The 14770-nt window shown below is 37.1% G+C and overlaps 1 protein-coding gene across 3 annotated transcripts in view; it reads right to left on the bottom strand.

The window, feature by feature from the left end:
* NKAIN2 (sodium/potassium transporting ATPase interacting 2) overlaps nt 1-14770 on the bottom strand; it is a 1431299-nt gene that overhangs the window by 689625 nt on the left and 726904 nt on the right. For 2 of the 3 annotated variants that reach the window (XM_049900233.1, XM_049900224.1), the window contains exon 2: nt 13052-13189. In XM_049900233.1, the coding sequence (XP_049756190.1) occupies nt 13052-13189 (138 nt within the window). Of the gene's footprint in view, nt 1-13051; nt 13190-14770 lie in introns of those variants that run through there. The other variant, XR_007519188.1, reaches the window with a different exon arrangement.

Raw genomic sequence — 14770 nt, 5'->3', positions numbered from 1 at the left:
AAAAAGGGTAAATAATAAGGTAACCACAAAGGAGACAAACTATCCTCCTCATGAAAATAAAATACAAGAAAAAAATAGAGCCTCACCAGAAACAAAATCAACAACAACAAATATGAGGAAAGGACAATACATAAAGACAATCTACTCTGTACATAAAATTAAGTGGGAAAAAGAAACTGTCAACAACACACAAAAAAAGACATCAAAATGATAGCACTAAATTCATACCTATCCATAATTACGCTGAATGTAAATGAACTAAATGCACCAATAAAGAGACAGAGAGTGGCAGAATGGATTAAAAAAACAAGATCTGTCTATATGCTGCCTACAAGAGACACACCTTAGAGACACAAACTAAAACTCAAAGGATGGAAAAAAATATATCAAGCAAACAACAATCAAAAATGTGCAGGAGTAGCAATATTAATTTCTGACAAAATAGACTTTAAAGTTAAATCCATCATAAAGGATAAGGAAGGACACTATATAATGATTAAAGGGACAATACACCAGGAAGATATAACCATATTAAGTATTTAGGCACCCAATGACAGGGCTGCAAGATACATAAAACAAACTCTATCAGCATTAGAAAGTGAGACAGACAGCTCCAAAATAACAGTAGAAGACTTCAACACACCACTTTCGATGAAGGACAGAACATCCAGGAAGAAGTTCAATAAAGACATGAAAGATCTAAATGCCGCACCCAACAAACTTGACCTCATAGATATATGCAGAACACTCCACCCAACAGCAACCAAGTATACTTTCTTTTCTAGTGCACATGGAACAGTCTCTAGAATAGACCATGTATTAGGTCATAAAGCAAGCCTTAGCAGAATCCAAAACATTGAAATATTACAAAGCAACTTCTCTGACCATAAGGCCATAAAAGTGGAAATCAATAACAGGAAAAGCAGGGAAAAGAAATCAGACACTTGGAAACTGAACAATACTCTGCTCAAAAAAGACTGGATTATAGAAGACGTTAAGGATGGAATAAAGAAATTCATAGAATATAATGAGAATGAAAACACTTCATAAGAACCTTTGGGACACAGCCAAAGCAGTGCTCAGAGGTCAATTCATATCAATAATGCACATATCCAAAAAGAAGAAGGGGCCAAAATCAAAGAACTGTCCCTACAACTTGAACAAATAGAAAGAGAGCAACAAAAGAAACCTACAGGCACAAGAATAAAACAAATAATAATAATTAGAGCAGAACTAAATGAAATAGAAAACAGAAAAACAATTGAATGAATTAACAAGACCAAAAGCTGACTCTTTGAAAAAAAAAAAAAAAGGTTGACGAACCATTGGCCAAACTGACAGAAGAAAAACAGGACAGGAAGCAAATAACCCGAATAAGAAATGAGATGGGCTATATTACAACAGGCCCAACCGAAATTAAAAGAAATATATCAGATTTCTATGAAAAATTGTACTCTAACAAATTTGAAAACCTAGAAGAAATGGATGAATTCCTAGAAACACACTACCTACCTAAACTAACACAAACAGAAGCAGAACAACTAAATAGACCCATAAGAAAAGAAGAGATTGAAAAGGTAATCAAAAAACTCCCCCCCCCCAAAAAAAATGCCCTGGCCTGGATGGCTTCACTGCAGAGTTCTACCAAACTTGCAGAGAAGGGTTAACACCACTACTACTAAAGGTATTTCAGAGCACAGAAAATGATGGAATACTCCCAAACTCATTCTATGAAGCCACCATATCCCTGATACCAAAACCAGGTAAAGACACCACAAAAAAAAAAAAAGAAAATTATAGACCTACATCCCTCATGAACTTAGATGCAAAAATCCTCAACAAAAATCGACTCGACGGCACTGTTTTTTGTTTTTTTTTTTTAATTCCTCATGAATTTAGATGCAAAAATCCTCAACAAAATTATAGCCAATAGAATTCAACAACATATCAAAAAAAAGAATTCATCATGACCAAGTGGGATTCATACCACTTAAGCAGGGATGGTTCAACATTAGAAAAACAATTAATGCAATTCATCACGTAAATAAAACAAAAGACAAGAATCACATGATTTTATCAACTGATGCAGAACAGACATTTGACAAAGTTCGACACACATTCATGATAAAAACTCTCAGTAAAATAGGAAAAGAAGGAAAATTCCTAAACATAATAAATGCATTTATACAAAGCCAATGGCCAACATCATCCTAAATGGAGGGAGCCTGAATGCATTTCCCTTAAGAAACGGAACCAGACAAGGATGCCCTTTATCACCACTCTTATTCAACATTGTGCTGGAGGTGCTAGCCAGAGCAATTAGGCTAGACAAAGAAATAAAGGGCATCCAGATTGGCAAGGAAGAAGTAAAATTATCTCTGTTTGCAGATGGCATGATCTGGGTTTATAATCTTATACACAGAAAACACTAAGAATCCTCAAGAAATCTACTGAAACTAATAGAAGAGTTCAGCAGAGTATCGGGATACCAGATAAACATACAAAAATCAGTTGGATTCCTCTACACCAACAAAAAGAACATCAAAGAGGAAATCACCAAATCAATACCATTTACATAAATAGCCCCCAAGAAGATAAAATACTTAGGAGGAAATCTTACCAGAGATGTAAAAGACTCATACAAAGAAAACTGCAATACACTTCTGCAAGAAACCAAAAGAGACCTACATAAGTGGAAAAACATAGCTTGCTCATGGATAGGACGACTTAACAGTATAAAAATTTCTATTCTACCAAAAGCGATCTATACATTTAATGCAATTCTGATTGAAATTCCGAAGACATTCTTTAACGAGATGGAGAAACAAGTCACCAAATTCATATGGAAGAGAAAGAGGCCCTGGCTAAGTAAAGCATTACTGAAAAAGAAGAACAAAGTGGGAGGCCTTACTTGACCTGGTTTTAGAACCGATTATACTGCCACAGTAGTCAAAACAGCCTGGTACTGCTACAACAACAGATACATAGACCAATGAACAGGATTGAGAATCCAGACATAAATCCATCCACATATGAGCAGTTGATATTTGACAAAGGCCCCAAAACAGTTAAATGGGGAAAAGACAGTCTTTTTAACAAATGGTGCTGGCATAACTGGATATCCATCTGCAAAAAAAATGAAACAAGACCCATACCTCACTCCATGCACAAAAATGAGCTCAAAATGGATCAAAGACCTAAATATAAAACCTAAAACGATAAAGGCCATGGAAGAAAAATTAGGGACGACATTAGGAGCCCTAATACATGTATAAACAGTATACGAAACATTACTAAGAATGCAGAATAAAAAGTAGATAACTGGGAGCTCCTAAAAATCAAACACCTATGCTCATCCAAAGGCTTCACCAAAAGAGTAAAAACACTACCTACAGACTGGGAAAAAGTTTTTAGCTATGACTTTCCCATTCAGCGCCTGATCTCTAAAATCTATATGATACTGCAAAAGCTCAACTACAAAAAGACAAATAACCCAATTAAAAAATGGGCAAAAGATATGAACAGACAGTTCACTAAAGAAGACATTCAGGTAGCTAACAGATGCATGAGGAAATGCTTACAATCATTAGCCATTAGAGAAATGCAAATCAAAAGTACAATGAGATTTCATCTCACTCTAACACGGCTGGCATTATTCCAAAAAACACAAAACACTAAATGTTGGAGAGGCTGTGGATAGATTGGAACACTTATATAGTGCTGGTGGGAATGTAAAATGGTACAACCACTTTGGAAATCGATTTTGCACTTCCTTAAAAAGCTAGAAATGGAACTACCATATGATCCAGCAATCCCACTCCCTGGAATATATTCTAGAGAAATAATAACTTTTACACGAACAGATACATGCACACCCATGTGTATTGCACCACTGTTTACAATACCAGAAAGATGGAAGCTACCAAGGTGCCCATCAACGGAAGAATGGATAAACTATGGTATATTCACACAATGGAATATTACCCATTGATAAAGAACAGTAAGGAATCTGTGAAACATTTCATAACACAGAGGAATCTGGAAGGCATTATGCTGAGTGAAATTACTCAGTTGCAAAAGGACAAATATGGTATAAGACCACTATTATAAGAGGTGGAGAAATAGTTTAAACAGAGAAGAAAATATTCTTTGATGGTTATGAGGGGAAGAGGGGGGAAGGGAGGAGGGTGGGAGAGGAGTATTCAGTAATTAGAGAGTAGATAAAAACTACTTTAGGTGAGGGAAAGACAACACACAATGCAGGCGAGGTCAGCACAACGGGACTAAACCAAAAGCTAAGAAGTTTCCTGAATAAACTGAATGCTTTGAAGGCCAATGTAGCATGGGCGGGGGTTGGGGAACCATGGTTTCAGGGGACATCTAAGTCAATTGGCATGATAAAATCTATTAAGAAAACATTCTGCATCCCACTTTGGAGAGTGGCGTCTGGGGTTTTAAACGCTGGCAAGCAACCATCTAAGATGCATCAATGAGTCTCAACCCACCTGGATCAAAGGAGAATGAAGAACATCAAGGACACAAGGTAATTACGAGCCCTAGAGACAGAAAGGGCCACATTAACCAGAGACTACATCATCCTGAGACCAGAAGAACTAGATGGTGCCCGGCCACAACCAATGACTGCCCTGACAGGGAACACAACAGAGAACCCCAGAGGGAGCAGGAGAGCAGTGGGATGCAGACCCCAAATTCTCATAAAAAGACCAGACTTAATGGTCTGACTGAAATTAGAGGGACCCCGGTGGTCATGGCCCCCAGACCTTCTGTTGGCCCAGGACAGGAACCATTCCCAAAGCCAACTCTTCAGACAGGGATTGGACTGGACAATGGGCTGGAGGGGGATGCTGGTGAGGAGTGAGCTTCTTGGATCAAGTGGACACTTGAGACTATGTTGGCATCTCCTGCCTGGTGGGGAGATTAGAAGGTAGAGGGGGTTTGAAGCTGGCGAAAAGGACAGGAAAAGAGAGAATGGAGGGAGGGAGCAGGCTGTCTCATTAGGGGGAGAGTAGTTGGGAGTATGTAGCAAGGCGTATATAACTTTTTGTGTGAGAGACTGACTCGATTTGTAAACTTTCACTTAAAGCACAATGAAAATTATACATTAAAAAAAAAAAGGTGGTGCAGGCCACACCCCAGGGAAACTCTCTCTACATTGGATCAGGGGTGTGACCTGGCTAAGGGTATTACAATCTCACCCTAATCCTCTTTAACATAAAATTATAATCACAAAATGGAGGACAACCACACAATACTGGGAATCATGGCCTAACCAAGTAGAAACATGTTTTGGGGGGGACACAATTCCAGCCATGACACATGGACTGCCAGAAGAACGAAGAAGTCTGTCACGGAAGACATACAGCAAGAATGCTCATTAGAAGTAAGAAAGGCAAGGCTTTGTCTCACATACTTTGGATATGTTATCAGGAGGGACCAGTCCCTGGAGAAGGACATCATGCATGGTAGAGTGTCAACAAAAAAGAGGAAAACCCCCAATGAGATGAATTGGCACAGTGGCTACAACAAATGGGCTCAAGCATAATAAAGATTGTGAAGATGGCGCAGGACCAGGCAGTGTTTCCTTATGTTGTACATAGGGTTGCTGTGAGTCTGAACCAACTTGGTGGTACCTAACAACAACAACATGATAGCTTTTAAATTTGTTGACAGCTTAACAATTTTTTTTTTTTTTTTTATTTAGCAGATGTGGTTCTATGAACAGTGCTCCTAAGAGACAGTTCAGTATAGTGGTTAAAAGCATGGGTTTTGAAGAGAGGCTGACTTGAATTCATATCCTGACTCTGATATTCCTAATCATATGGCTTTGGATAAATGTTTCCTGAGGTTAAAGCCAGATATATAGGATTTGTAGAAAACGATATCCAGGATCATTTGTAACGCAAGTGGTACGATAAAGAAATATGCTTCTTAAGTATCACTATGGGTTTGATATTACCATGCTCCTTTCTGTTTTTATGAAATTCAGGTAAATAAGTTTTAGCAATTTTTAATGCATTTTTTGATGTCGGGGCTAGGTTTCTTTGACCTGCAAACTTGTGGGTCCAGACTTGATAAGCCATGCTTTTTTTCCTTCAAAAAATAACTTGGCTAAAGGGAGACGAGAGAGGGAGAAATAAGAAGGAGGAAGGAGGGACAAATGAGGAAAAGAGAGAGGAAAAAGAAAGAAAATTTATCGAAGGTTATGGCAAGCACTTTCCCCTTGGCAATTTCTCTATGAAAGTTGTTATGCCTTTAACAGATAAGAGCATACACACTCCGCAGGTTCTTGTAAACAACCTAAAACACAGCAGCGCACTAATTTTTTGTTGTTATTGTTGTCGTTATCTATGAAATACTAGATGTTCCAAACCATATTCTATTTGCCAGTGTCTTTAGTCGAAATGCACATGAATTTGGACAATTTCATTTATACTATAAGGTAATGCCTTTATGGGGGACCATTTGGGTGTACTTATTAATGCAATATTGCACAAGAGTTAATCTGGCTTTTTTCTTTGGAACTTAATGTTGTTAAATATTATACATACTAGATTCTTTCTGTGGGCACTGGATTCAGATTTTATTTGCTTGGAATTGAAATAATCTATTTCTTTTTCCTTCAACATATTATATTCTTTGAAGCGCCAGAGGCCATCAAAGAACTACTAATGAGTCCTTGTTCCAATTAACTGTTTTTAATTTAAAAATTTTTCTTCTTCTTTGCTCCTATGAAGGGGAAGATTAGTGAAGGAAATAAAACTCATTAGCAATACTCTCTGAAATTTATTTGTTGCTACTGTGCTCAGTGTTTCAGAGAATGTCCACATTATTATTACTTTTTTTTTGGAGGGTGGCATTTTTTTCAATTAAGTAGAATAAAATATTCCATCAGTAATGTGAAATGCTTTACAAATAAATTTGGAAAAGATACTTTGTTCTTAGTCTATCAGGGCACCTGCCTTTTTGCTTTTGCATAATTAGACTAAAAGATAATGAAGGTTTTCAAAATGACATCAAAATTTTAGATTTTTAAAATGAAGGCAAATAGAGTTAATATATTTAATAAGGTAAAAATAATAAACATCAAAATTAAAACTTGTGATTTTTAAAATGGAAATTACTATATGTTCTATATATGTAAATTGTTAAGATAAACACTAAAACTCCAGGGGGAAAAAAAAAAAAAAGAGCAAATGATACCCAAAGACAATCCTGTGAAAAGGAAAAAAAAAAAATGCTAATAAACATATGAAAAAGTCCAACTCACTAAGAAATGCAATCCAAAACAATATTTTCTTTCTCCTATCAAATTAACAAAAATGAGAATAAATGATACTCAGGGTTAGCAAGAGTGTAGTGAAACAGATTCTGCTGTACACTGGTGGGAGGCTAATTAAGGGAAATAAATTTGGATGAATGATTATCAATTGTATGCTAAAAATCTTAAATGTTCATATTATTTAACCATGCCTAGAAATTTCTTCTAAGAAATGATTCAGAAATGAAGATGAGGATATATTTTATGAAGATGATTATACGGAATTCTTTATAACAATAAACATGGAAATAGGATAATATATGATAGGGTAAAAAGTGAAATGAACAATGGAGTAGTCATATGTTGCTTATATAGCTACTGAATATCAGAAAACATTTTACTGTATTTTCAAAATTGTTTGATGCAATGTTAAATGAAAAAAATAAGATGCATAACTGAATACACAGCATAATCAGACATGCTTCATTTGTACATAAAACCAAAAAACCAAACCCGGTGCCATAGAGTCAATTCCGACTCATAGTGATCCTATCGGACAGAGTAGAACCGCTCCGTAGAGTTTCCAAGGAGCGCCTGGCAGATTCGAACTGCTGACCCTTTGGTTATACATGATGGAAATATGTAAAAATGCTAATAATTTTCAGCACTGACATTTTGAATATATGTTTGTTTATCTATTTTTAGACTGAATTATTTTATAATACAATGATATGAAATAGTAAATATAGAAATCATCAAGGCCTGCATTTTTAGAGGAGAGGAAAATAAATTTCATTGTTAATAATTAAGGCTCCAGTGCATATACAGCTTGTGGGATTTCTTGAGTGCAGCAATGCATTATTGTTAGTTACCGCTTTCTCCTAATCATGCATTTATCTTCTGAATGAAGAGGCTTCATTGACCAAAATCTCTGCTATCCATGATTCTGTTCAAGTTTCTCTTAATTGTTAATTCCTTTTCTCATTTATAGGTAAACTGAAAGATCTTTATACTTTTTATGGAAAATTTCCTATTTTCTTCAATCCATTTTTGCCTTCCAACATGGCATCACAACCATTAGATCCTATGATTATAATACAGTGAAATCTGTGAGAGCAAGAAATGATGGGGCTGCCTTGTTTTTCTGGGTCTCACATGTTTTCTGCCTTTGACAGGGTGCAGTCACCACTTTTCTATCGCTCTCTGTTTAGTGAAAAATATTTGAGTTTCCCTTCTCTGACAGGTTCCTGCCTTACACAGGTTCCGGGTTTAGCAGGTTTTACCGTATATAATGTTCACAGCCGCCATGTTGTAGAGAAGCATGACCACACTCTAGGAGGTAGATATCATGTAGTCACAGCGCAGCAGAGCTCCCAACTGAATGAAGCCACATAAGTGACTTCAGCCTCTACCAATGTCAGTAAACTCTGACCTGTGGGTCAAATCCTGCCTGTAGACTATGTTTATATAGTCTGTGAGCTAAGAATAAGTTTTGCGTTTGTAAATGTTTATAAAATTAAACAAAGACAAACATGCTACAAAGACCATATGTGGCCCACAAAGCTGAAAATTTTTACTATCGGGTTCTTTACAGAAAAATCTTGCTGACCACTGATTATACCACAGAGAGCAGAAGAACCACATAGATGAACCTATCAGCCCATAAAATTAATTATAAAAAAAACCAATTACTTTTTGTTTAAAACTATTAACTGCTGGAGTGGTTTGCTACACAGAAATAGATACCTGAAACAGATATTTGTACCAGAAGCTGTGTGATACTATAAATAAACCTAAAACACAGAGCACTGGTTTTGAGACCAGTTGGCAACCAGAAATGTAATGAAAAAAATGTTACTAGAGACAGGAAGAACAATAAGGAAATTGATTTTGAGGGCTGTAAAAAATAGAACTCAGGATAATTACTGTCAGAACAATTAGCTTAACTATTGCCTGCAATAACTTGGAAGATAGAAAATATACCTATGAACTTGTGGATATGGCTAAGGGGATTTCCAAGCAATGTGTCCTTTTTAGCCATATAAGACATCATATTGCAAGAGAAATGAACTAAAGAAGGAATTATTGCACTTTCAAGAGTGTAGTCACGCTTCTCTACAACATGGCCATTGTGAACATTATATACAGAAAAACCTGCTAAACCCGGAACCTGTTAGAGGGCATAGTTCCAACTTAGGACTTCCCAAGTTGAAAAATAAAACAGTTTCTTATTATTACTCACTGATGAAGAGAGCTAGCAAAAGGTTTCGTAAGTAAGAAGTTGTCTCAAGGAAATAATCAAATTAAGGGTACTGTCTCCAGATAAAGATCAGATCAAGGATGCAACTATGAGACACAGTGTTAAGATCTCAGAAGGACTTCAGATTGTACCTAATAGACCCTTTCGGCTAGACAAAAGTTCTTCCAACAATCTTAAAGTTGTTGGTCCTTGGCATCCTAACTCTTTTTTTTTTTTTTTAATAATTTTTATTGATCTTTAAGTGAACGTTTACAAATCAAGTCAGTCTGTCACATATAAGCTTATATACACCTTACTCTCCCCCTAATGAGTCAGCCCTTCCAGTCTCTCCTTTCGTGACAATTTTGCCAGTTTCTAACCCTCTCTACCTTCCTATCTCCCCTCCAGACAGGAGATGCTAACACAGTCTCAAGTGTTCACCTGATACAAGTAGCTCACTTTTCATCAGCATCTCTCTCCTACCCATTGTCCAGTCCCTTCCATGTCTGATGAGTTGTCTTCAGAAATGGTTCCTGTCCTGGGCCAACAGAAGGTTTGGGGACCATGACCGCTGGGATTCCTCTAGTCTCAGTCAGACCATTAAGTCTAGTCTTTTTATGAGAATTCGGGGTCTGCATCCCACTGCTCTCCTGCTCCCTCAGGGGTTCTCTGTTGTGCTCCCTGTCAGGGCAGTCACTGATTGTGGCTGGGCACCATCTAGTTCTTCTGGTCTCAGGATGATGTAAGTCTCTGGTTCATGTGGCCCTTTCTGTCTCTTGGGCTCATAGTTATCGTGTGACCTTGGTGTTCTTCATTCTCCTTTGATCCAGGTGGGTTGAGACCAATTGGCATCCTAACTCTTAACCATGTCACAGAGAGTGGTCTGTCTCATAAAAGATTTGTGGGTAAATTTTTTATGTAAACTAACAGAATTATAATTTGATACAAAGAAATCCCACAAAATTTTCATAAGAGTTGTAGCAGTTTAGAATAAACAGATATCGCAACAGATAGCTGGAATATCTTTTTCCATTTTAAATTGCCTTTCAGCTTATTGCTAAATGGTGTCATTTAATATTATCTTCAAATCATAATCACAACTAAAAAAAAAAAAATCCAAACCAAACCCATTGCTGTCGAGCAAACTGAGACTCATAGAGGTCGTATAGTAAAAATCACAACAAGGAGAATAATGTAATAGCTAACTTTACTGAGAACTTATTAGGTACCAAGTATTTTGCTAAGGACATTTTATGGACTATCCTAATTTCTATTCAAAACAAACCTCTGAGTTTTAACCAGATCAAACATTTTGACCCACATCTAGATTTTTATTCCAAGTGCTTAATCAGAAAAGAAAGTGAGCTTTGTCTTTTTTTCTGTTACCAACCCCACGACATGTCAACACTCTCCACTTCTCGGCCTTGGGGTCCCTATTACTAGCTTTTCTGTCTCCTCCTGCCTTCTAATTCTTTCCCCTGGGCTGGTGTGCCCCTTTAGACTCGTTTCCTTTTATGGGTCTGTCTAATCTTTGGCTGAAGGGTGAACTTTAGGAGTGACTTCATTACGGTGTCCTGTGGCTCTACTCTCAGAGTTTCTCCAGTCTCTGTCAGGCCAGTAAATCTGGTCTTTTTTTATGACTTAGAATTTTTTTCTGCATTTTTTTCCAGCTGTCTGGGACCCTCTATTGTGATCTGTGTCAAAGCAGTTGGTGGTGGTAGCCACGCACCATTCAGTTGTGCTGGACTCAGTCTGATGGAGGCTGCGGTAGCTGTAGTCCATTAGTCCTGTGGATTAAACTTTCCTTTGTATCTTTGGTTTTCTTCATTCTCCTTGCTTCAGATGGGGTGAGACCCCAGATGCTACTCACCAAAGTAGAATGCAGAACATTTTCTTTATAAACTATGTTATGGCAATTGAGCTAGATGTTCCCCTACAGCATGGTCCTCACAGCCCTCAGCCCAGTAATTTGGTCCTTCAGGGAGTTTGGATGTGTCTATGGAGCTTCCATAACTTTGCCTTGGACAAGTTGTGCTGGCTTCCCCTGTATTGTGTACTGTCTTACCCTTCACCAAAATTACCACTTATCTATTATTGTCTAGAGTTTTTCCATCCCCACCCCTCCTGAAGGTGAGCTACTTACATGATGCACAGAATAGCATCATTTATAAAAATAAAGTCATAAAAGAGCCTCAAAGTCTAATGACAGAATCATTCATATAATGGCTTATGATGCATCCATTAATGATTATTACTTTCATTTTAAAGAAAACTGAAGGCTGGTGAGTTTAAACTGTTCAAGGTCACACAGAATTTGACAGAAACAAGATGTCGACTTTGGTATTATTGCTTCAGAGGGCCCACTCATAACCATTGTACTATCCTGCCTACACTGAATCAAATTATAATACACTTAAGAAAATTAACAATACTATCATGTCTTGTGCATGGAAAAACTTTGTCCCACAACAGAAAATATCTTTCTTTTTACAGGATTGATAAGGCCACACATTCTCAGAGGTTCCTGGGTCTGTACTGGAGGGGAGGACTACGGCTTCTCTCTTATCCTTAGGCAGACAGAGGTTCCCTTGGTTCCAGCTGTTGCCTTGTTGCCTGCCTCAGTGCCAGTGATCTGTATCTGGGCTCCAGGTGACAGAAGGAATGGTCATAAGAGGATGCCACCTATAAGAAGGAGGCCTTCTTGAAACCTGAGAAAGCCTGCTGGTTTGTGTTGGATAAGACTACGCTTCAGCTGCACTGTCTTATATATGCTATTTTACCACAAACCTGCTTTATAGCTTTTAATAAATGTCTACAGTTCTTCCTTTTGTCAAAAATAGAAGAAAAAAAAATAAGGAAACTAAAAAAAAAAAAAAATCTACATTAATTAAGAGCTATAGCTGAGATTTGAGGCGCATACAAAAGTAAAACTCCTAAGTTATGGTTCCCATAGCAACTGCAACACAGTTGGATTTCACTTTTATGTTCAGTAAGTTTAACTTGAGTAGGAATGCAAAATACATCCTCTGAGCCAAAAAATAGAAGTATGGAGAAAACAGAGATAATGATACAGAATATTCCGGTTTTTAAGTATGTCAAATATTAAACCTGATGTGGTATTACTATTTTCACATCAATACTATGTGTTCATATGTAATAATTTTAAACTAATCTTTATTCAGTTTATAAGATCCGATAATTATTTAAAGTAGAAAAAAAAATCCATAAAAATCTATTAAGCCAGAGAACCCCAGGCTATGACTTCATAATTTATAAAGATATGGGCATAGTTCTGTTTGTAATTACTACAGAACATTTGCTGAAAGTACAATTTATGAAAATACAATCTGATTACTTTCACTGTCAAGTGCTTTAAACTTGACATTTTCAATTACTGTACATATAATCTGAAACTGAAAGCAAACACATAATACTTTAAGGGGAGGGCATACATACACCTTTTCCAAGACATTTATAGTTTGTAAATCTTCCTCTATTTCAATAAATTAAATAAAGGCAGGAAAAGTACTTACTCCTGTTATGTAACGAGGTCTATATTGAATAGTTCCGAATAATCCAAGAATGACGATAATAATATGTACAAAATTTGCCAAGATAGGTGCCCACTGATATCCCAGGAAGTCAAATATCTGCCTCTCCAGCACACAAACCTATAATAGGAAAAGAGGACAGATTGATCAGCACATGTGAGATATCTTACAATTGCAAGGGGCGGGGGGGAGAAAGAATGACTTTGACATTATAATTAGCAAATTATAACTGTGCTACCATATCTGGCATTCGTCTATAACTGACTGTGAGAATGTCATTTGCAGGTATATTTCAAAGGAAGAGTATGGAAGCTGTGGATCCCTAGGCAGCTCAGATCCTTTCAGGGGTGATTTTGTTGAGACATCAAGCAGTATTCACAGGGTGTCATCTGTGCAGGCACAGGATAAATTATATTGTCATATGCATTGTCAAACATTTGAAATCATCAACCAGCAAGTAAGGAAAGTCCACATGAAGCGTCTGTCATTAGGAGCTGCTCAAATGTCATTTTATAAGTTGGGAATAGAACAAAGAGGGTTGATGTTGAGAAAAAAGAACTCTTCAACAAGTCAACAGACCCAGATTCTGGATGTAGCTCTGCAGCTTCACAGCTGTAGTGCCTGACACAAGTCATTTTCTTTCTCTGGGTGCCTGACTCTTCATTTGAAAAGTTCAGGAATTAAACTAGGTAGGTAGCTAGGGTCCTTTTAAACCTAACAGGCTAGAATCATAAGAGAAACACAGTTTTTGTCATACTCAATTATCTATAGTGACCAGGTTAAAAAAAAAAAGTCCTAAAATATAAAAATAAAGCATTGCTGTTTTAAAAGCAAGACATTAATTCATTTTAAATTATATTACTTTAATCCGTGCTCAAACCAAAAATACCTAACCCACTGCCGTCCAGTTGATTCTGACTCACAGCGACACAACAGAAGAGAGTAGAAGTGTCCCATAGGGTTTCCAGGAGCAGCTGGTGGATTTGAACTGCTGACCTTTTAGTTAGCAGCCATAGCACTTAATCACTGCTCCACCAGGGCCCCAATTACGACACTTATAAAAATCTAAGCACTGAGAGGACAGAAAACCAAAAATCTGAGATTGATCATTAGCCCAGAAGTTTCTATTTTATATGGAAAAGTAAAACCTGGATAGCTGGCAAGTCTCATCAGATCTAACAAAGCAAAGAGGCCTGGTGTGAATTAAAACCCAGCTTTATTTTTCCTGCCTTCCCTCAGGTGGAATGATAATAAACTGTCTGTTCAGACAAAAATATTTTAAAGGACCTGATATTCCACACAATGATTCAACACTTTTCTCAGCCAGGTTTTAAAAGGAAAATGATAATTTAAAAAACCTCTCAGTTAGTAACATCCCTGTGCTTTAATGATATTTCTTGTCAGAAGGACATACAAACTCTTGAAATAAGCACTGTGTTTTTATTAAATACCTGCAGTTCAGTTTGAAGACTTCTTGAGTGATCGTTATTCCCACTCCAGTTCTTTAGCCGAGCAACACATTTTCCCACCAGGCATTTAAAGAGGAAATAAACCCATGGCAACTGTTTGCAAAGCACCTCTGTTTCTTAAGGCACGTTGGGTACCATGTTATGGTTATGGCTGTAGCAGTGACAACCTGCCTACACCAAAGTCTTAACTGATTCAAGATCAGGCCGCTAATGGGTTAAATGTTCATAATAC

This window comes from Elephas maximus, chromosome 1 (assembly GCF_024166365.1).
Source record: "Elephas maximus indicus isolate mEleMax1 chromosome 1, mEleMax1 primary haplotype, whole genome shotgun sequence".
In the NCBI taxonomy this organism is placed as follows: Eukaryota; Metazoa; Chordata; class Mammalia; order Proboscidea; family Elephantidae; genus Elephas; species Elephas maximus.
The sequence above is the reverse complement of the archived record's forward strand: the minus strand, read 5'-3'. Positions and strand labels throughout refer to the sequence as shown.